General features: G+C 33.0%; 1 protein-coding gene across 4 annotated transcripts in view; it reads right to left on the bottom strand.

The window, feature by feature from the left end:
• LOC142344757 (uncharacterized) overlaps positions 1-25,007 on the bottom strand; it is a 147,268-nt gene that overhangs the window by 108,708 nt on the left and 13,553 nt on the right. The window contains exons 2-4 of one of the 4 annotated variants that reach the window (XM_075396657.1): positions 13,228-13,251; positions 11,811-11,918; positions 8,705-8,965 (exon numbers count right to left, since the gene is read on the bottom strand). In XM_075396657.1, the coding sequence (XP_075252772.1) occupies positions 8,705-8,965; positions 11,811-11,918; positions 13,228-13,251 (393 nt within the window). Of the gene's footprint in view, positions 1-8,704; positions 8,966-9,486; positions 10,913-11,810; positions 11,919-12,065; positions 12,090-13,227; positions 13,252-25,007 lie in introns of those variants that run through there. The other 3 variants (XM_075396656.1, XM_075396658.1, XM_075396655.1) reach the window with 3 other exon arrangements.

Here is a 25,007-nt window from a genome sequence, read left to right as displayed (position 1 = left end):
TCTTGTCTACCAATGAAATTCAAATAAAACGCACCGTTCACTTACCAGAGATCCCAATGTAAAGTTGATGATCTTCATCAAAGTTTCGCAGTTAGCAGAAAGTTATCACTAAAATCAATTTATTCACATTTTTTCTCTCTAATGATTAACGAAAGTGCACACCTAGACATAATTGAACAAACCTGAAAACATCAAATCTTCTGACAAAATTGTTTTTACTGCGAAACTTTGATGGAATTCATCAATTTACATTGGCATTTCTGTTAAGTGAACTTGTTTTATCTCTGAATTTCAGAGCTGCGCGAGAGGACCAGCGTAGGTGATCAATAGTGTAAAATTTCCTTCCAACTGTGATTGGAATTTGGAGTAATATTGCCTCAAGAATTGAATTTTACTTCGTAAAAATAGCGGGTGCTAACTTACTTTTGTCGTTCAGTATAATTCGAATTACCCTTAAGCGAATTACCCTTAAGTTTTCAAGCGAAAATGCATTTTATTGAGTGAGTTAAGTCATGTATGATCAAAATCTATTAACGCAAATGAACTGACCACTTTGGCTAAAGAGTGAGAAACGTCAAGTTAGTCAATCAGAAAAATTGACAATTTCAGCTTCGCAGTGAAACGAAAAAGCGTCAGACGACAAAACCAAGAGCACTGCATTATAGCTCCGCTCAGCTTAAAATTTCACAGCTATAAAAATGAACGCTAACGCGGAACAATTGTTCTCAAACGACTAGTGAGATCGAATCTATTACAGCCTGCTTCAGTCGTTGGGGGTTGTTACTTATCTTCCCTAAGAAGTGCTTCAAATGACGTCATTAGAGGCTATCACAAAGCAGTTAAAAATATTAAGGTGAAAAATGACACCAACAGTGGCGCTCTTTTCATTTGCATTTTTGCAGTAAACTACCGCTTATTGATTTCAGCAACTTAAAATTCCGAAGAAATTTAAATAACGCAAAATATTGAAAGTCAAGGGCGCAGACGTCACTCCAAAAGTCAAAACAGTCAAACCACAATTTTGCATAAAAAACACCCGGCAGAATACCGAAAACAATTCAAGAGTCGTGCAGCAAAAACTGACTGCCTATTTCAGAAATATCAAAAAAGAAAACCCAATATTAATTAAAAAACAACTTTTAGAAAATTGGTAAGCGTTGGCGTAGGTGCAGGGGGAGGGGGGGGGGGGGGGGGGGGTAGGCAGGTGTAGGTGGGGGAAGTAGTCGGAGAGGGGGGTGTAGTTATGTGAGGTGGCCGGCTGTAGGCAGGAGGGGATAGATGATAGGTGGAGCCCAGGGGGTAAGAAGGTAGGTGTGGGGGTTAGGTAGGTTCGATTGAAGATAGGTAAAGGTGGTAGGTGGGGTGCGGTTAAGTAGGTGGGGGGATAGGTCGGTGTGTAAGTCTGCATGCTAGATAAGTAGGAGAGATTGGCTCAAAGATTCAAAAATGACCTCTTCACCTTGAATGCTCTCAGCAGTTCCTAAAGACAAAATACGTAAAAAAAATCTTAGCTACTATTAAAGTCTAATGTTCGAAAACAGAAGTCAACGTTCAGAAACTGAGGTAAATGGTCGAATAGAGGTCAAAACTCAACTCACTAAACTGAAAAAACTTGCTTACGTTAAAAAAACATTGTCGGTAGAATACCCGAAAAGACTCGAAGAGCCGCGCAATATAAACAATTAATCAGAAAAATCAAAGAGAAAGCGCCGGTGTTCAAGTTAAATGGGGAATATTAAAGAGAAAAAAAATAAAAGCCTAAAATGACAATCGTGTTTTGAAAAAAGCAGACGACCTTTTTAGTTTGAGGTTATGGATATCAGCAGGTAGGGCGGGGTAGGTAGTTGGGGCGGGGTAGGTACGTAGGAGGAGGGTAGTCAGGAGGGTAGCTATGTAGCGAGTGTAGATAGATGAGTGGTAGGTTAGTTCGGGTGGGGGTATCTAGGTGGGGGGTAGGTAGGTAGGCAAGGAGATCAGGGAGAGGGTAGGTAGATGGGGGTGGGTGGGAGCGGGGGTAGTTAGCTGGGGCGAGGTAGGTGGGGGGGGGGGGGGTGGTAGCTAGGTTGGGCGAAGAGGGGTATATAGGTCCGGGTGTAGGCATTCGGCGGGTTCTTTAATTTGAGATAGGGAGGAGAGATTTTAATGGGAAGAAAACTTCTCAAACCGATATTTTGACATTGAACATTACCAGCAGCACCTAATCACTATCTACACTCACTGACAAAAGTGAACGCACAAAATGCAGTTTTACATGGTAAATTGCACGTCTTGAAGTCAATTTTAGTCATAAGAACTTTGTCCGTTCCTTTTAATTTTTATGCCAATCAACGTATAATCATCAGAAGTTTATTAAATCTATTTGAAGCTAAACTGGCAAGCTTACTTACAGAGAAAATCATGCCTCCTTAATTTTCAGCAAGTTTTTGCATTGTGATTTTATTAAAATTATGAGCAAGTTGGACAGATGTCACGTGGGACTCAAAATACAGCCGCTTATGGAAAACTTCTGGATTTTCCCTTTTCTCTGTAAGTAGGCTTGTCAGTTTAGCCAAAAATAGATCAAATAAACTTCTGATGATTATGCGCCGATTGAGATAAAAATTGAGACAAAGGAACGGCGAGATATTTTGACTAAAATTGCCCTCAAGATCAGGTAAATTACCATGAGAAAAAAGCATTTTGTGCGTTTACTTTGGTTAGTGGGTGTATTAGTAACTAAAATACTTTTGAAGTCTTGTTCGAAACAAGAAGTCAACGTTCTAGAAAAGAAGTCAATGTTTGAAAACAAAAGTCAAAAATACAAATCATGAACAAAATTGCTTCAGCTAAAAACATAGCCCGTAGAATACCTGAAACAACACGAAGAGTTGTGCAATAAAAAAACTCAGCTAATACCACCTATTTCAGAAAAAAAATAAACAATGCAATACATAGTAAAGAAACATCCAATTTTATTTAAGATTGTGGGTCGTTGGGGGTTAGGTATTTTGGGTGCAGGTGTTAAAGCAGAGGATAGATAGGCTCCCAGGTGTTACGTAGGTTGTGTTGGGGGTGGGGGTAGGTTTGGGTGGCTAGGAACGCGGGGGCGGGGAAGCGGGGGTAGTACCAGCAGTTCCTAATTACTAAATAATACAAAATAAGCTTCTGTTAAAGTAATATCAAAAACAGACGACAAAGGTCGAAAACGGAGGTAAAGGTTCAAATAAAAAGAAATCAAAATTCAGGCCATCAAGAAACTTGCTTCATGTAAAAACATAACCGGCAGATTGCCAGAAAATAGCCGCGATAGACGCTTGGGGCCTTCCATGAATTGAAACAACTATAGAGATTAGATAGACAGATCGACCACCAGTCTTTAATAGACCACTAGACTTTTTGGGTTAGCTTTGGACGGTCATTTTTATGAGACACAGAGGCTTTAGAAGGAGAAAGCCTTAATAGGGCTTCTCAAAACTAGGATCTTTTCCGTTTGTGCCCCCTCAGCTTAGTGGGTGCATTTTATTTGACCCCTCAGATACACGTGCAATATTTTTACATAATGACTTACTATGTAATGGCACGTGCTCTGTAAATGTGGGCTCATAACGTACTGGGGTGCACATACGGAGAAGATCCTAAAATCAATATTCGAAATCAAAAACTCAAGACTCTAATAATCAAGAATTAGGGCATATATGTTTGGCACTACTTAGATACACAATATTGACCTTAAACAAGTAAATGTTCATAAAATTTAAAGTTCAATGAGTGAGCTCAGAAGTCATTTTTTTAGTAAGGTAAGTCATTGAAAAAGTCAATTCCAAGAAGTCAGGGTAAGACGAAACAAAAATCTGTTAGACGAAGTAAAAACATAGCAGTACAAGTCCTGACGTACAATTCAAAGAATCTTCATTGACTAAACAGAAAACTAGACCTAGAACGGACTATGAATGGATTGGGAAAACCATTTAGAAATAATCCAATCCAAAAAATTGAAAAAGTAAAAATCAAAGTGACATTGCCGCATGTGAACAAAAAAACCACCAGCGAGAAAGCAAATTTCTGTTCAAACTACGTTTTCTCACTCTACTTTAAAATAAGAGCAAAAAAATTTCACGCCGCCTAACCACTCGCTTTTTCGCTCCACTTCATGTTTCGTGACCAAAATCGCGACTCCAATTTGACTTCAAAAATAATGAAAATGTGTGAACAGATCTTAAAAAAAACATAGCCGGAATAATTCCGGAAACAACTCGAAGGAAAAAATTGCCCATACTTCTGACTACACAACTAGAACAACTATTGTGAACGCTGAACATCCACAAACGCCATAAAAAATAAGGAAGAAAAGAAACGGCATTCAAAAACAAATTGAATAAAAAAATTAGAAAAACTTAATGAGTTTTTTTAATAGTACAAGGAAACATAGAGCCGAGTAAAATTCCTTTCAAATAAGGGCAATGGAAAGCTCGCAAAACAATGGGCAACGCATAATAGGCTAAGAAACTTGTCTAAGACTAAGAAAAACTGCAAAAAATGAGAAAAATGGTTTAAAATTTCTCAATTTTTCTGTCAATTTTCCGAAGAAAAGAATGATTTCAACCAATAAAACTTTAGTCAATTGTTAGCTGAATATTCCTTAAGTAACAAGCAAGCTTCCATTCAAATCCCACTTACAGCATTAATACAAAAAACAGGCAAAAAATCATTAAATTTCATCTAAAAATCAGCAAAACTGATCAAAACCCTCCAAATTAGCATTAATCTCAGAATTAACTACTTGAAACCTTCAATTCCTATCAAAACAAGCCTAAAACTAATACAGTATCAAACTGATTGCCAGAAAATAGACGCCGTTGTCCTGCCCTTGACTGTCAACTTGACTGAAACATTTGTCACAAGGAAAAGTATAAAATAAAAATCGAAAAAAAATTAAGTTTCCTATTTGTTCCGACCCACTTGTGGGCGAGGAACTATATACTCAAATGGGTTTTTTTGTTCAGACAATTTTGGCCGATCGATATATTCATCGTAGAGAGTTGAGACTGGTATTATTAGAAAGCTACTCTAGCTTAGAACAGGGAATTAAAAAGATTTACTCAATTTTCGTTTTTTACAGGGAATTAGGGAGGTTTAAACTTTTGAGAAAAGTAGAGTGAATTCCGTTGTTTTTATTCCCATTTTTTGTCAATTTGCACCAAATTTTCTTCAATTTTGCTTGTTTATTAAATAAGTTAGATTGAAATTGATACCCTACCCTCGTATGCCATAGTAAACGAGAAATAAAACACCTTTTTTGTTCCGACCCCCACTTTAGCGGGGAGGGAGGAATATATACTCAAATGGGTTATTTTGTTCAGTGAATTTTGGCTGATCGATATATTCATCGTAGAGTTGTGAGTGGTATCAATAAAACTACCTATATCGTAGAATATGAAATTAAAAAGAGTTTTTCGATTTTCTTCTTTTACAGGGAGTTATCGAGGTTTAAATTTTATGAATATTCGACAGTTTTTACTCAAATTTTCAGTAATTTAGCTAAAATTTGAAACAAATCTGCTAATATAACTTAAATTAAGTTAAAGTTTTCAACGGTAGAGTGTTATTGTTACAGTAAAAGATGGAAGAGTGTTGCTGAAAGTTGGAAAGCAGTTTCTTTAGCTAAATATTTTGATAAAACTTTCAAAATTCTGACTTTTTTCATCAAAAGTTGCACAAAATATGATTTCTTGGTCCACTTTTTTTAAGTTTGCCAAAAACTGAGACCCAGAAATTGCTCACATAATATCATTAAACTCCAAAAAAGGATATTTGAAACTCGGCGCCCCATAAGTCTTCTGGAATTAAAATGCTGCCGTATTCTGCAAATTTCACTCAATAATTATTCAAAATTCATCATTCCTTTTTTATTATTTAAAGTCTTTCACAAAACAATTGTTCTAATTCGTAAACATTTGGAACACTTGCGCGGTTTTTTGGGCGCGCAGCAAAATCAGAGATAGGTTAGATATCAAGGATTTTTACAATCAGAAATTTTTAATTTTTATCCTTTTTTTCAAAATATTTTGCTTTCGTTTTTTTTAATGCTAATTACTGACAAATTTTTATCGCAGCTCTGTTAATGACAACACCCGTTTACGTTAACATGAAGCCAAATGTAAAATATTTTCTTCTCAGAGAACTTAAGGGTTTTAATGGCTTTGAGGAAGAGCTTTAGAAAACTTTAACTGATTTCTTGTGTTTTGCCTTCAATTTTTATTCTTTTTGCAGTCTGATTGCTATTTTTGTCCATTCAAAAATTAAAATGGCTTCTTCAAGAGGTGTAAATTAACCTGAAAAAGGCATTCGAGTGTAAGCTAAGTTCTCTTATGTCCTTGAATGTGTTTCTATTAAGGAAATTTCAGTGGTTTTTTGAACTTGTGAACTTTTTTCTTTTCTGTCAACTTTAAGCTTATTCTCAGTAAATACAGGTCAAACATTCTTTCATATTAGCTAAAAGGTAATCTTTTTGGGGGATTTTTTAAATCAGCTTCTAGGTTCTGGTACTACAAGTTTTCATACAAAATTTCCTGATTTTTGTGCATAATTGCCCATTTTTGCTGTTGTTTTTCTTTCATTTGTATATTGTCACAATACTTAACAATCTAACTGAAAAATCTCTCACAGTTTTGTAACCCAACGTATTATTTTTTTCATAACATATGGATTTAAGCGTTGCGATACCGTTCTCTTTCAGAATTTGGCAGTGATTTATATGTTTGCCCTGTATTTGGTGTCAACTTTCGTTGTCGTATGTCAAATATTTGGAAATTAAAGTTCTCAGTGGCCAAAGGTAGAGACATAAATCCACCTAATAGCTGATATCAATATTTAGCTAATGATTTTGTTGAATTTCAAATTTTTAAAGAAAAGTAAAACTTTTTGTCCTGGTTTGCGTGTTCTTTCGTATTTAACAATGTTGTATCAGTTTTGTCATGTAGCCTTATTAATGAGAGATCTCTTTAATATTTTGTTGAACCAAACAAAATTTTTTCTGATGGTTGAACGTTTTGACTGATGTGAGGGCTGAAAATTTTAGAATTTTGTGATTTTTAGATTCTTTTCAATATTTGTGGTTCTTTTTGCTGTCATTCTGAGATAGTCATTTTACAAAATAAGACTTTATGATGATCAAAGGAGACGCAAATGAAGATTTAATATTCTCGTGGTTATTATTTTCTAAGTTTAATGGCTTCAAAACTGCGGTTTCGAAATATTGTTTGTGAAGTTTTTTAGTTCTGCCTGTAATTGATGTTGTTTTATAGTTTTATGACTTAGTCTCACAGATAACAGGCGCAATTAGTTTTCGAAGAAGTTGCAAGAAAAACTGTTTGCTCTTTTAGAAGTTTGTGTTGCCTATGGCTTTTGAAGTCATTTGTTTTTTTAAGAAGACAATGGATTTCTGAGACCTGCCTATATCATTTCTGTTAACTTGTAGCTTAGCGTCTTTTTAGACAAGTCACATCCCTTATCTATTGAACAATAAATTTGCTCTTTATAACGGTTTTATTGTCCTCAACTGGTCTTTCTTCTTGGTACAACCAGTTTTAATTAAAAAATTCGTGATTTTTGCATATCGCCCATTTTTGTAATTTTTGGTTTTCTTTTCAAAGTATCACAATAATGGGCGGTCCTCTGGTTACTTGAAAAAAAGCTACCCAGATTTTTTATTGTTTTTAGCGGCCAACTTGATGTTTAATTGGTTGAGACATCGTTTTCGTGCAAGTTTTTTTGTGTACATTTCGTGCAAATTTCTTTTTGCCTGTAGTCGTTCTTTTTGTAGCTGCATGACATATCCTGGATAATGACAGGTCTCCATCTCACTCTATGGATGTATAAAAGAATCTCTCAATAATTTCATTTGATGCATAATGTTTCTAATCAGTTTGACATTAAAAAGCAATATTTTTAAAAAAGAAAATAAACAATTTATATTTGCAATTATTTGATTTTTATCGCCTTTTGTTCTGGTATTCATATTATGGTAGTTACAGGTCTCATCAGCCCTCTTAGGTAGATTGTTTTATTCATTTAGTAGTTTGTTGAACGATATGTTTATATGTTATTTTTTATATCTTCCTCATTTGGTAGATAATTAAGTGAAAAATGTAGATGAGCGGGGTCGGAACTTTATGTGCAAACGCACATTACCGAGCTTCCTTGTTTGGGATAAAGTCTCAAAGTTTGGTGGTAAATTAAGCTTGTATATTGAGGTTGCTTGATACTTAGTACTGTATACCAGGTACTCAGCTTAGTACTTTATACCACATACTATTTGTTCCGGTGAACTATTGATTCCCTTAGGGCTTATGAGTAAATGGCGAAGCGTTATAGCAAAATAATTGAACAAGAACAACATAAACTACGCAAACTAGAAGCAAGAAAGTAATCAAAAATTCAGACAACGTAAATGACCATTTGGACCATTAAATCTGCTAAAAAAACGTATTGTTTTTAGGAAACTAACGAACCATCGCTACCCTCTCATGATAACGTCATAGCGCTGTAATTTCAATTTTGAACCTAACAATTTTAAATAACACAATGTTCAGCTCAATCAATGATGGTTTTTCAAATCGATTTTTTAAATCAACGTCTTTCATACGACCCTAAAATAGCAGCCCAGAGAAGGCAATCCTTTCAATCTGTTAACAATGCCACGAACAGTACTGTTTCACAGACTCACCATTTGTGCTGTTTCATAAATTGAGGGTTTCTTAGACGATCCCTCAAAGCTCGGAGTTGCAGAGAAGGGCGACCCAGACATATTTTTAGACACAGGAGTAGGTACCCCCGAATCAGTAGTGATTGTCTTGGGAGTAGAGGTGCCATTGGCTACAGGCATAGTAGTTGAATAGACACTGCTGCTGCTTTCGCTCGTAGACTGAGAAGAGCCTCTTCGCTCTTGAACTGCGTAGGTATTTGAATCGTCACTCTGCAGGCTTTCCTGAAACCAAAATAGATATATCAAATTGCTCTGAGATAGTTAACTGTTTTTCATTTGATTGACTTAAATAAGGTGTTACATTAACTTAATTGAAGTTGATTCATTAACAAAGAAAATGTACAATTAATGGATATTTAAAAAAAACCTTTGACATGGCTATTTTGCGATAGGGTAAATTGTCATGACAACATTAAAACTCTATCGTTATTAAACAGCTGAATTTAAACTCGATATTCCGAGCCCTCTCATAAGAAATCATAACAACTGCACTCTTTTATGCTTGGGCCGGAAGGAAGAAAATGACTTTTCCATTGCAGCACCGCAAAAAAGGCCCAGAATCTGAAGCCTTGAACATTATTTTAATACGGTTCAAAATTTACAGACTCTAAAAAACAAAACTTCTCACTTCATGCAGAACTTGGAATACTCAAAAATTCAGGAATTCACTAGCAGGGCATCTGTAAAATATATGATCTTACACGCGCAATGCTTAATCACAAACAAGTATTCTATTTCCTTACCATTTTGACACAATTAATGTAGTTCATATCAATGGACGTCATCTCATAGCAGCCGTATTCGACATCGGGTCTTAGATACTGTTGCTTATAAGGAACCGGTGCATGTTCTTTCTCCACGGGCGAAAGTCCAGCACTAAGAGAATGTAGCCTGTTACGAATGGGATCATTTGGCATCGGCTCTTCTTCACGTTTAACTCTATGTCCAACATTGGCATGCGGTCTTTTATAGCGCAACGGAAACGTGCTACTGGGGGATTTCGGTTTTGTCAAGTGTTTCACACAACTGACAGGTTTGCTAATGAACCTCAGGGAAATCGCGGTCCACAATTTAGAGACATCCCAACCTGCCTCGTATGCTATATCTCTCATCACACTATGTAGGGAATTTTTGCCAACAGGCTGATTGGCGTACCACTTCCCATCAATCATGCGATCAATCGGACGACAGTAAAAATACGTCGCCTTAGACGGAATCTTTGCCAAGTACATTTTGATCAACCTTACCGGACAATTACGGCCCCCATGAGGATATATCTCACTTGAAACCGTCCCGAACTTGTTGGTATCGTGGTACACTATCTTTTCGAGGGGCGGTCGACCAGTTACTTTTATCTGCGCGTCAGTCCCGGTTCTCAGTTCTCGATGTTGCTGACGAGATCTCAGCCCGAAGAACTTCGAGTTTATGAAGAACACGGTGTTAAGCAGAGTTCGCGAATCCTTGTCACCCAGAACCCCAGTCCTCCACAGGTACGACTCCATTTCCTCAGTGATGACCTCCGCTTTCCTTGCCACCATTTGTTCTCCTCGCTCCATCATTTCGTCAATTTTCTTGTTTATATATCTTCTGGTACTCGAAAACTCGTCATCTTCCAGAACGCTGTAGTCCAACCTGAGATCCTTGATTACCATTTGGATCAAATGAAGCATGAAGTTCAGGGTCTTAATTGGGTACTCCTCATTGGTGTCCAGTTTCCTGATTTCGCAGAAGAATTGAGGCAACAACTTGATAAACACTGGCTTGAAGTTGGACAGTATCAACCTCAAATCGCAAGTCACAATAGTCGGATCCTTTGCCTGCTTCTGCCTGGCCCATCGACCCCAGATATTCACCAACCAACCGACATTTCTTAGAGAACTCGCACTCAAGTACGAGTTAAAGTCACCCTCAGTAACCAAATCCTCCAAATCTCCTTCGATATCATTATCCGAGTAGTCACAATCCATCTTTAGACCACGGCAAGAGTCCGAAACTGCTGTTAAGCTGTCAGCCCGAAGTGAAACAAAGCTACAGTGACTAATTTTTGATGCGATAAGTAGCAGAATAATAAACTGAAGCGATTTCAGTCATAAAAGTCACAAAGGCCCGCAACTGCGAAAGTTCTTAATCACGTTTTGGTTAGTGAACAGATTTCGACTAATGCGCTATTCTCCAAATAGGCATGAATACTCGACTTCAAGAGCTGTTTATACATAGCTTTACTTTATACCTAACTGCGACCGCAAAAAGTCACAAGACTTATGCAAAATCTATGCAAAGCCCAATTTTCCAGATTCTCAAATCTAGAGGCTTAAAAGTCCTATGAGACACAAGGTAGCTTGGTACTCTAAAAAGATATTGATTACATACTTATTGATTAGATGCTGAAAATCTAAGTGGGGTTGATTATCTACCAGGAATGCATAATTTACCAAACACCTAGAAAGGCAGCTAAGCCTTAGTTCACAAAACTAGCTGGCAGTTTGTACTAGGCGAAGTAAAAAGATAATAGAATGCTTTGAAATTCAATTCTTATGAATTTGTAAAACTAAACCTACGTAAGATTTGTCAAAATTATTTTACAAATCTATTAAAGCGTCGACTATTACCGTTTAGAAACGTTGAGATAAATTTTCTACAATCGCAGATTAGAATCATGGCCCAGAACAGTTCAGGCTCGGCCCGCACGCGGTTAGACAATTTAGGATTCGAATTTGATGACGAGACTTTCTACAACCCAGTCTACATTCAAACTTTCATTACTTTGATGATTTTGGAACATCAGTTCACAAAGTTGGTCGAACAAAAAAAGTTCGGTGAGAATCTTGTGCTTCATATAAACACAATTATTCTAGAGGATCATCTCAGTAAGAAATTTTGCTACCTGCATTGCAGTAACATTCTTAAGAAATTTCTTTTTTTTTCACTGCTACATAGAGCCAAGTGATAAGTAGAACGGTGATAGTAACAGATGATTTCATGCCATTTTACTGCATGCCAGATCGTTCATTTTCTATAATTATCAAACAATCACTACCAAATCTTTCCAATTAGATCTCCATCTAACCTGAGCACAGACACTGACATGGACCATAAGCTCCTCAATATCTGCAAATGCTTTCCTGCAGTTAGGACAAAGTAAGCCACTTGCCACAACCTCACCATCTTGTGAAGCCTTAAATATAAATAAACACCAGTCTCAACTGCATAAAAAAATCTGCGATGATCATGATATTGCAACAATTAAACTATAATTGAGACAATCAATGATGGATGTATAGAGATTGGCTATACTAAAAATGTTAACAAAATATGAACATACCTTTTGAGAACTGACAGGTGCCAACTTGAAACAAAAGACCACTTATAATTTTCTTCCAAAATTTTTTTAAAATAAAGAAAAGGGAGAATTTTAAAGCAATGCTTGCATTTTTGCGACAGACTAATTTGAAATTTTTCAGCTAGCTTGAATTAAAGGTACCATAGTAGTGGATAAAACAAGGATTCCAGCCACCAGTAAATTTGGCCTATTTCGCCACACGCTAGCCGCGTGTGTCGAAATAGGCCAAATTGTACTGTTAACTGGAATCTTCGTTTAATCCACTACTCTCGATTCCCTTAAAATCTATCATTTCCTGTCTCACTTAGTGCAATCCAATAGTATCGAGTTAAGCTGGTAATTAACCGTAATCAGACGGATAGTTCGAGTTCTATCCCCACTGTCTTCAGTGGACGTATCCCAGATACTAGTGTAAAAAGCACGTAAAACCAACATGCCAAATCTGTGAAGCCACTTCATTGATAACTTGAATAAAAAGCCAAGTTAACTCTTTTATAAATTTTAATTTTGCTTATATTTATATAAAATAACTCTACTTGTGCTTATTTTATACACCAAGAGCAGAGTCATATCAAATCTTAATATTATATTTATAAACATGCTCTCTGAACTGATTTCTAGTATGAGGGAATCGATATCTATAAAGATAGATGCACAATCTGCATCTTCCATTTCTAAACCTAAAGAAAGAAATATGTTTCTAAAATTTACACATATCACAGGCTAGATATTGATCTGGATTATCATAATGGTCGCCCAAATGTTTAATATAATTTTTTACTTTAACAATGTCCTTGCATATATAACAACAATATTCTAACTCTTTAAAATCATTACAACATTCTTTCCAATGTTTATTTTTAGACTTATCACAATTCATTTTTTCACTTTCGAATTATTTTTAACAAAATTTTTCCTAATAAAATACACCATGTCTCACTCAACAAACAGTAATGTCTCAGGTGTGAACTTCTGCGACCTCTGTAATTTATCCTTTGAAACAAAGAAGGGGTTTATACAGGCATCAATCATACGATTCTCAACATAAAGTACTGTTAGAGAAAAAGTTTGATTCTGATTCTGACGGGGCTGAGGATGTATAGAGATTGGCTATACTAAAAATGTTAACAAAATATGAACATACCTTTTGAGAACTGACAGGTGCCAACTTGAAACAAAAGACCACTTACAATTTTCTTCCAAAATTTTTTTAAAATAAAGAAAAGGGAGAATTTTAAAGCAATGCTTGCATTTTTTCGACAGACTAATTTGAAATTTTTCAGCTAACTTGAATTAAAGGTACCATAGTAGTGGATAAAACAAGGATTCCAGCCACCAGTAAATTTGGCCTATTTCGCCACACGCTAGCCGCGTGTGTCGAAATAGGCCAAATTGTACTGTTAAGTGGAATCTTTGTTTTATCCAATACTTTCGATTCCCTTAAAATCTATCATTTCCTGTCTCACTTAGTGCAATCCACTAGTATCGAAATAAGCTGGTAATTAACCGTTATCAGACGGATAGTTCGGGTTCTATCCCCACTGTCTTCAGTGGACGTATCCCAGATACTAGTGTAACTAGTGAGACCGAGTAAAAAGCACGTAAAACCAACTTGCCAAATCTGTGAAGCCACTTCATTGATAACTTGAATAAAAAGCCAGCTTAACTCTTTTATAAATTTTAATTTTGCTTATATTTATATAAAATAACTCTACTTGTGCTTATTTTATACACCAAGAGCAGAGTCATATCAAATCTTAATATCATATTTATAAACATGCTCTCTGAACTGATTTCTAGTATGAGGGAATCGATATCTATAAAGATAGATGCACAACCTGCATCTTCCATTTCTAAACCTAAAGAAAGAAATATGTTTATAAAACTTACACATATTACAGGCTAGATATTGATCTGGATTATCATAATGGTCGCCCAAATGTTCAATATAATTTTTTACTTTAACAATGTCCTTGCATATATAACAACAATATTCTAACTCTTTGAAATCATTACAACATTCTTTCCAAAGTTTATTTTTAGACTTATCACACTTCGTTTTTTCACTTTCGAAAAAATATTTTTAACAAAATTTTTCCTAATAAAATACACCATGTCTCACTCAACAAACAGTAATGTCTCAAGTGTGAACTTCTGCGACCTCTGTAATTTATCCTTTGATACAAAGAAGGGGTTTATACAGGCATCAATCCTACGATTCTCAACAGAAAAAACTGTTAGAGAAAATCTTTGATTCTGATTCTGACGGGGCTGAGGATTTATCCTTTACTGGGGCTAAAACTGAAGCCTCAGCTAAAACTGAGTTTTCAACTAAAACTGAATCTTCAGCTAAAACAATAGAGCGAATGTATGATTCGGAAGGAGACAATCTACTCCAAACCTTCTATTAAAACTGAAACTAAAGATAGCACTAAAGATATTATTAAAACTAAACCCAGTACTAAAGCTAAAACTAAAACCGAAGATAGTATCAACACCAGAATTAAGTTTGAATGTAAAGAATGTCATGAAGAATTTAGAAATAAAATAGCTCTAACTACTCATTCATATAGTCATAATCGTAAGTATCTAGAAAGAAGTATCTACACAGAAGACTTTGATATAAACTCCAGTCAGAACATGAGAGAATTTTATATTACTGATAAAGATGGGAATTACATTGAAGATGTAGACGAAGCAACTAATTACTCATTAGAAGAATTTAAAAATTGTTATCAGATTAGAAAAGTTAAGAGTTTTAAATATAAGATCACAGCCGAGTGTGAATATAAAAAGAAACAAAGAAGAAGTTAAAATCACCAAAATATTCTTCAACACCGACTGTATTATAAATAAGGCTATATGATTACGGTGACTTCAAACAGTGGCTAGATTTCGAAGAAAATTATATGAAGGTCATGGCTATGACTTTGAGTATCTTGGATTAGGAGGTATTCAGATAAATATTGAACCATCAGATTTACCCCCGATCTCAAAAACTCTAAATCAATATTAAATATACGTAGTTATAAATACAACTGCTTACAACTAACTATTACTGCTTGGCTACATCCCGCTATGTACCATGCAACACGTCAGAGTAAACATGTAAATAATCTAATTGAAGCACTACAACAAGATGAAGATGACTTTGCTTACATAAGAATACAGAAATTGTACAATATTAATATTTGGGTACATACACCTCGTGATGAGGGCAAAGCAGAATTGTTTAAACCAATGGGGGATTTTGATAGAGATAGAAACGATGTTAGAATATTGGTTTCGGGAATGCGCTAACAGAACACTGTGCTCTAATTAAAACAATAGACACCTTGTTAGATCGACCAAATAAAAATAACATAAAATATTATTATTGTGATAGATGTACATATTGGTTTGATTCACAAATAAAATACGACAAACATGAATCTAGCCACTCTTTCAAACCAGAAATTGTTTGTCCTTAGAAAAAACATTAATTTTATAAATGAACATAAACGCCAGAATATAAAAAATATTATAACTGCTGATATAGAATGTTGTGTCACCGATGTCATCACTAATAGCAATAAATATGTAATAGCCGAACACATACCAATAAGTATGGGTTACATCTGGCATAGTAATTTCAAATACTACTTCGGTCTTGATTGTATCAAAAGATTTGCTAGCGATCTATTAGAAATAGAAACTGAGAATAATTTCAAGCGCAACAAACAAACGATATTTACAGAAAAAGATAAATTACATCATAATGCTACAAACAATTGTCATATATGTGGTAAAACATGTATTAAAAAAGTAGGAAATCACTGTCATGAAACTGGTAAAAAGAGGTCCCGCATGTTAAATGTGTAACCTGAGGTATAAACAACAAAACTTCATTCCTGTAATATTCCACAATGGCTCTGGTTATGATTTCAATCTAGTATATAGTGAACTCTTTAAACAGAATAATAATAAAAGTAGACAACATACCACTAGCTGCTTGTAAGTATAAGATGTTTAGTATTGGTTGTCTTAAATACATAGATGGTTATAACTTCTTAGCTATGCCTCTAGATTAAATGGCAAAGACATATCATTGTAAAAAAAACATTATATCCATATGAACACTTTGGTTTAGATGACTACGACAATTTTATAGGTAATCTAAATATAGACTTCAAAACCTATCTCTCTCTCTCTAATAAATTAATAACACAAGAAGAAGTCGATATCTTTAATAAAGACAACAGTCATAAAACTAGTAAAGATCTAACTATAGAGCATCTACAGAATGATGTGGAAATATTAGACTAATGCATAAATGAATATGGTAAATTAAGTATGAGAGAATTCGGTCTCAACCCTCTACACTATTTAAATCTCCCGGGTTATAGTTTTGATTGTTGGTTAATGTCAAGTGGTGTTACATTAGATACATTACAAGATAAACAAAAGCTAGATGATTTCGTTGAAGCAAAGAGAGGTGGTATATGTGGTATAATGGGTGATAGATTTGTTAACCGGGAAACCCGATTGGTTAACATTAGTGAAAGTAACAAGACTCTCTTTTATATAGATGCAAACAACCTATACGGCTATGCAAAGATGCAACAGCTACCTTATAAGGATTTCGAGTACATTACTATAACTTTAGACGTAATAAATAATCCAGATGATAGTGATCATGGTTACTATAGAGTTTAAGATATTAATTATACTAATAGTTGTAAAGATAGATTAGAGCAACTAGCATTAATGCCCAATAAAAGAAAGATAAATGATAATGAATTAGGCTATAGAAAAAGAGAGAAAGGTAGAGCGAGAACATAGAAATTAATCTTAGATCAAAACAACAAAACAGAATATATCGTTCATTATAGGATGTTAAAGTTCTATGTTAAGATGGGTGGACAAGTAAATCAAATTCATAGAGTAATTAAAATTAAACAAGTTTACATATGTAGAGACTATATTCATAACAATACTAATAAAAGAGCAACAGCTAAAACTGAAGCGGAAAAGGATGTAAGAAAATTAATGAACAGCTCACTATATGGAAGAATGTGAATTAATCCTCTACACTTCCTTCAAAGTAAGTTCTTACTCGATGAAGAAAAGATAATGAAAAGTATAAGTAAACCAACATTTAAGAATATAACTAGATATAAAGATTATAGCCAAATTGAATTTACAAAGAAAAAAATAGAGTATGATTCTCCAGTATATGTAGGTGTTACTATATAAGAATTAAGCAAATTACACGCGTATGATGTATTCTATAATATTCCTCAACCATCTCTCAAAGATCTACAACTCCATTATATGGATACTGATAGTTTTTGTATTAAGCTTTAGCAAGGGTAATGTCGACAATGAAGACATAAACCTAAGTCATTGACCTAAGTAATCTCCAACCCGCAATCAAAACTAATTATAAAATTCCGGGTAAATTCAAACATGAACTGGGAAGTAAAATAATAATGTTTATAGCCCTGTCACCAAAGACATATAGCTTTAAGGATTACCCAAAGAAAATTAAAGAGAAAGGAATAAAGAATTGTAACAATGCTAAACATGAAGAGTATTATAATGCACTAATGTATAACACACAGAGACCTATAGATGAATAGAAAAGCTATCGCCATGATGAGAATATATATCTTTTCAAAAGAGATCTAGTAAATAAAATTAAGAAAACACCATTAGATTTAGACAAAGACCAACTGGCTAACAATATTATAGAACCAAACATTAATGATGATATAAAGTTAATTGAAGCTGTTATTAGATTATATAATGATCTGCGAAGCAGTTTCACTGATTAAAATGACTAAGCTAGATAAACTAATAGAAATAAATAAACTAGAAAAAGAAAACAGAAAGAATAGATAAATAGATAAATTAAAACAACAAGAATATTATAGTGAAATAGAACAGTTATTTGATCAATTAACCAAAACTTTGAATACAAACAGTGAAGCACCACTAGCCTATAGTGAAGCAATGCAAGCTCTTCAAAACCGAAAATTAGCAGCACTCTAGGATAACACTAATGTTTTAAAAGCTTTAGACTACCAACGACAAAGTAGCTTTCTTAGCAAAGCCGACCCCAACAACTTAATAGAAAGATTAGAATTACTTATACTAGAAACAAAAGAGGGGCATTGAGGGATTATATGAAATGCTAGATATATCTAAACAAATATCTATGAATATTATTAATCAAGAACAACTAGATAATTGTTTTTAATTATGGCAAATAAAAATTGGTGGAAAAACAACAACAACAAGACACAACTTAAGTTAAACAACAACTCCTAGCAAAAGAGGTATTCAGTCCTCAAATAACAAAGCTTAGTAGAGAAAAAAAATTCTATTATATAAAGATGAAACATGGTCCGCTGATTTGATAGACAAATAATCTCTAATTAAATACAATAATAATTTTAAGTTTATATTAACAGTTATAGGTATATTCAGAAAATATGCATGGGCTATTCCATTAAAGAATAAATCTGGTTTATCTATAACTAATGATTTTAAAATAGTTTTAGGTCAACATAGAAAACGAGAAAAAGTTATGGATAGAGGTAGTGTGTTTTACAATAAAATATTTAAATCTTCACATAAAGAATATGAAATCTAATTATATTCTAATTATGAAGATTTAAAGGCTGCGTTTATAGAGATCCAATAGAACATTATTACACATAATTATTAAACCATTGTTCATCAATGGTGATGGTAATTGGGTAGATATTTTAAATGATGCAGCACTAACCTATAACAATAACATTCACTCTACTATTAAAATGACAACGGTTGATGGTTCTAAAAATCCTGATAAAGTTAGATACTCGTTTAATTTTAAGAATATTAAACCTAAACTTAAAGTCGGTGATTATGTCAGAAATGCTGATAAACGTAATATCTTTTCAAAAAGGATACACTTCTAATTGGAAAAGAGAATTGTTTGAAGTTAATGAAGTAAAAAAACCCAACCACCAACATATAAGATAGAAGACGTGAATGGAGAGATAATAGAAGGCAAATATTAACAGGCGTTATTAAAATCCGAGTTTGATTTTGAATCTATTAATATATTTATAGAATCACTTTGAAACTTTCTCAATATAATAATAATAAGAAATAGATTTAACCAAGCCAAACAACAAACTAGAACAACAATCAGTTCACCCAACCATCTAACAATTAGTAAAGCTCATCAATTATTCTTAGAAGGTGGTAAAAATATTGATATGAGAAAATATATAATCAAAAACTTACATCCACCAATTGATATGAAAGATGCTGTTAATAAAGAATATTGTGATAATAACTTATTATCATCTAATAATAAGACGGAATATAACTGAATTAAGGAAAGGTGAATTTGAAGAAGTTACAACTGGTCAACTAAATGCAAACATTATCCGACTACCATCATCTACAACCAATGGTGGCTCTGTATCGATTGATGATCAGACAGTTGAACTAGTTCCTCTTAACTTAGAAAATTTAGGCACATTAGCCAATAAGATAACTGAAACTAATATTGTTCGATTTGGTAATAAAATTTTCGCTGATACAATTTCTAGATATAATGAATTTAAACTAGAGTTTGATAACCATAAGTATGATCAGACAATTACTAATATTCACATAGGTGAAGCATGTGTTGATAGATGGAGAAGTTTAAGGAAAAATCACATATTATGATAAAGATTGTTATAAAATAAATAATTGCTAGATAACTTGAGTGTGAGTTACTTGATAATAAAGAACAAGCAAGACTAGAGATGCATTATGATTTTAATCAAGAAGATATAATGAAAGAAATAAAGTTATTTTACTAATGAAAATGAGTCAACCAACAGCACCGAGTGAGAGATTACTATATCCAAACTTATCGGCGGAGTCGCCGTTTCGCGGATCAACTGTTAATGAAAACAAAATTTCTATTAAGAAATAAAATTATCAAGTATTCGCAAATGTATATTTTAAGTAAACAGTTTAGTGAAAAGTTTAGTAAACTATACACTTAATCAATTAATGATAAAAAATAGATAATGATGAATATAATGAATTAGTCAATGTATATGAAAAATATAAGAACCAGAAAAATAAGTTAAGTGTTTTTTTAAACTGAAGTTAATGGTGATAGTGATAATACTATATTTAGTAATAATAATAGTAGTATTAATATTTGTCGGGGAACCTGCTTCGCAGATAAATAGATCTAGATATAGAGTTTTAACTAAAGCATTAGTTATAACCATAGCTACCACTAAACTATCTTTTCTTAGTACCTAAGTATAACCCTCTTCCTTTTTGTACTACTCTTATACCTTCACCAATAGTTGCAAATTTAATTAAATCGGGTGTGACTGATAAAGCAGCTCTACCTGCAGCTGCACTTCCTATTTTACTTGCTAATTCTAATGCTCTTACTGGATTATTAGCAGCTTTCTTTACAAAGTTAACTGTAGCCTTACCTACACTCTTTCAATCCCTCAGCTTCTATTGTTGCATCACTGACCGTCAATGACTTATTCCTTCTACACATTGTACAGGAACCCCTTAACTTCTTAGTTCCTTTATTAGTAATAATCCCTTGAATATTAAAAGTACCACTAAAATGTCTACCACCAACACAAAATGAATTGGTTTTAAACTTATTAAAGTTACTCATATTTCTATATATAAAAAATAATGGAAGTTAAAAAATATAATCGCTTTGTTGTTAAACCTAAACCCAAACCCAAAATTAAACCTACAGCCAAACCACTACACAAGCCTAAACCTAAACCCAAGACTAAGCTTCAAGCAAAAGGTTTGGGAACCAAGGGCGAAGCCCCTTTGTCTCTAGAGAATAAAAAAGAAATTAGATATTATTTATGCTGAGGGCTTTGTTAAGACTAGTAGGAAATAGATTAGAGCTAGAACTATAGCATTGACCATAACGATTACTCTAACTGTAACTAAGATATGATATCAACCATCTTATTACCATCACAATAAACATTAATAAGCTTTCTAGTTAATACTAATGCATGACATAACATCTGCTACTGCAGCACTGAAATTAAAATAAAATTGTATTGCTTGTGGATCTATATGATCATTTTGATATCTAGTATCAAATATATATACTCTAAAACAACGTTTGAATGTTTAAATTTATAATCTTTATCAAAATTAATAATCTCTTTAAAAGCCTCATTATAATTATTAGTACCAAAAGTAATATTCATTCGGGATAAAGCTCGCTACCAATCTTACAATAACATTCAGTAACATTCATTATATCAAATGTACTTGCATCATGAGATCGTTCATTATTATTATTATTTTCAAAACCAATTATTATACATTGTGGTCTTTCCATGCCACTTTCCATACCAAGATCAAATAAAAAGTTAGTAGCATTGGGTACGTTCTTATAAAATGTCTTTCATTCATAATAACTAAAATCAATATTCTTTTTATTTAATCCTTTCTGTACAATAATTTTATTGTCATTACTAGGATCAAAACTAGGTACACAACATATATCTCTAATATCTATAATACCATCATTTGCAACTGCGCCAGGATTAGCATTAACTCTAAATAGAGCTCTAACATTATTGTTTCTTTTTAATATTAGTTCAAATCCTAAACCATATATAAACTTTTCTAAATCATTTACAAACCCAAATAGATCACTCATCTTAACCATCATATACGTATGACTTCGTTCTGCAGCAATATGATCGCTCTTAAGTTGACTATCTATATTACCTTGATTTCTACCAAAACCACTCTCATATCATCAGTACTAGTTAATAACTTATATATTAATAGATTAGGATGGCAATGATCTATAAATTCAACAGTCCTACCACCACTAGTTTTAAGCTTAACTGAACAAAAATAATGGCATCATACTATAATGAAATAATCTAATATTAGCATCGTTAGCAAAAACAACAACAGCATTAACTGATATAACAAACTTAATCTCTAGATATCAATCACGCAAATTTAAATGATTCTCTTCTCTATTGAGAATGATATTAATATTAGTATTAACCGTATTCATATAAGCTAGATTATTAGGTATATATTTTATAATCTTACTCTTATGTTTATCATTATTATAACCATATGTCGTATCCAAAAAAGTCAATTTTTATAGTTAAAATATAGATATATATCTAGATATTTATCTTAACAAAATGACTAACCACAACCTCATCTTATGGGAACTACAAAAGATAATTACGAGTTAACCAAAACTAAAGATGAACATAATCTTAACTTTAGAATGAAAAGACCAACAGAACGATTTCATTTCAAAGAACCTATACTTAAAATATCGAAGTTAGGTTTACTTAGTATATCTGTTTATAATTCTGTTTTAAAATAACAAAGAAATAATAATTTTATATTTAGTAACATTGGTTTTATACCACCTGGTGCATATGAGTTAGTTGATATAGCAGATATATAGTAAAACAAGAAACAAATTATAATGTTTAAATACAGGCGGACAAAAATAGAAATGTGAAACAGAAGTGTTACAAGACGTAATTAGCTTTGATGTAGATAACTCAGTATGATCATTACTAGGATTTGATAGACAAATATATTCAACAGGTATGCATTTAGCAACTAAGATTGCTGATATTATGGGTTTTATTACTAATAACATTCACTTTAATATTATATCTGGTGTTAAAGATAATGGTAATGACACAGACATACTATATACTTTTAATCTAGTAGAACCACCAGGTTACATGATAAACATTATACCAAATGATGTACTATATCAAAAAGTTACAAAAGATAATAGAATGCAATGAATTTCGTATTAAAGATGAGTATGGAAGACCTATAGACTTAAATGGCGATGTAATGAGTTTTACTTTACATCTGATTTAATCCCTATCTATAATAATAGTTTTAATCATAGATATAGGTATAGCTTTAGATATATACATAGATATAGACTTAGATTGAGTCAAAGATATAGATTTGGTCATAGATGTAGATATAGACTTAGACTTAGTCATAGTCATAGACTTAGACTTAACCATAGTCATAGTCATAGATATAGACTTAGATTTAGTTATAAACATAGACTTAGTGATAGACCTAGACTTAGAGATAGACCTAGACTTTGTGATAGACCTAGACTTAATGATAGACTTAGACTTAGTTATAGACATAGAATTAGTCAAAAATATAATTGGACTACAAAACTCTCCGATCCCAATTAATTCTTAGTTTACCATTAACATTTTTATTTTTAGATATACCAATGACTGTAATTATAAGGCTCTTTCCATACCTTATTACATACATTAGCAAAATCATTATAGCTAAGTTCAACATTATTAAAGAAATCTTTATTATTAATTAGAGGACTTTACCTCTGTGTTCAAACAAAATAAATAGATTACAATTCTCTCTAACATTCTGTCTATCTATTGTGAACAGATTTTGAATAAGATATATCATATTACAATTATTATGTCTACCGCTACAAAAGTATTCATAAATAACTGGTTCCTTAGCTCTAACTTCATCAAATATCATTAGTTTCTTTAGGTAGTTTATCAGGAGGGTAAATATTTTAATCAACTCAAAATCTGCTTTATCATTAATTCTCTCTACCCCCCTCATATTGATTACCAGTACGACCAATGATGTATAGCTTATCAAAGTATACTCTAGCCATAAATAATCTTTAATAAGAATGTCTTACCACATTCACTAGGGCCAGATATTATACATCTAAAGTTTTCTGGGAGTGTAGCTTCGATAATTATATTCTCATCATCTAACCATGATAGTAGATCTTCAATTATATTAATGGCAATAGGTTTTGTTTGGATTATACTATTTCTGGGGGTGATATATCCCCCTGATCATAACTACTTCGTAGATAAGGGAACGTGCTTTGCTGATCAGTGAAACCGCTTCGCGGATCATAACTACTTCGTAGATTAGGACTACTACTCTGATTATAACTACTTTCCTGATTACAACTACTTCTCCTATCAAAACTGCTTCGCTGATAGGCAATCTTATCATTCTCAGTAACATTATCACTGCCATTGGCATTATCATTGCCATTGACATTATCATTGTCATTGTCATTATCAACGTCATTGTCATTAACTTTAACTTTATTAACATTAACTTTATTTTTACAACCACAACACAAACACTCATCATACAATCCTGGATATTTACATTCAATAACTAGAATATTGTAAGCACTCCTTATTCTAAATCCTCTATCAATTAGATAGATCATATATAAACAATAATCCCCACAATAAGATTCATCATGTTGTTGTAATCCCTCATTACAGCCTGGATCAACATATTCTTCTAGGAATATTGCAGGAGTCTCAACACCAAAACTATCAAAGTAATACACAGGACCACCTTCTCTTCTTATAACTAAAACCCAATGTGTAACATCAGTTGGATGTAGATTTACAATGATGTTGAAGTTAAGTTCACGGATCTGCGAAGCAGGTTCCCAGATGCTATCAGGTGTCTGATCTCTCATTACTATTTCTATTGGTATTAGACTTATATCTCTACCTATATCTTCTATTTTGATATTACTCATAGCTTTATTATCAAAAACAAATTTATTATTGAATTCCTCAAAAATTAAGACAAGCATTTTTATATGATAAAAAATGGAGACGGGTTGTGCAATTTTTATATTTATTTTCGTAATTATGTTATGTTATATGATATATAAATCAATACCAAGTAAACATACAAAACTAAAGTTTTGGTGGATTTATAAATGGAAGTCTAATTAGATTTGAATATGAAAAGTCACCATTACATACTATTGTTTATGGTGGAACTGGTACGGGTAAAACAAATTTTGTTAGAAAATGCTTGAAGTTATACCAA

Source organism: Convolutriloba macropyga, chromosome 8 (assembly GCF_964194025.1).
Source record: "Convolutriloba macropyga chromosome 8, txConMacr16.3, whole genome shotgun sequence".
NCBI lineage: Eukaryota > Metazoa > Xenacoelomorpha > Acoela > Convolutidae > Convolutriloba > Convolutriloba macropyga.
Note: the sequence above shows the minus strand (reverse complement) of the source record. Positions and strands in the feature narration are given on the sequence as shown.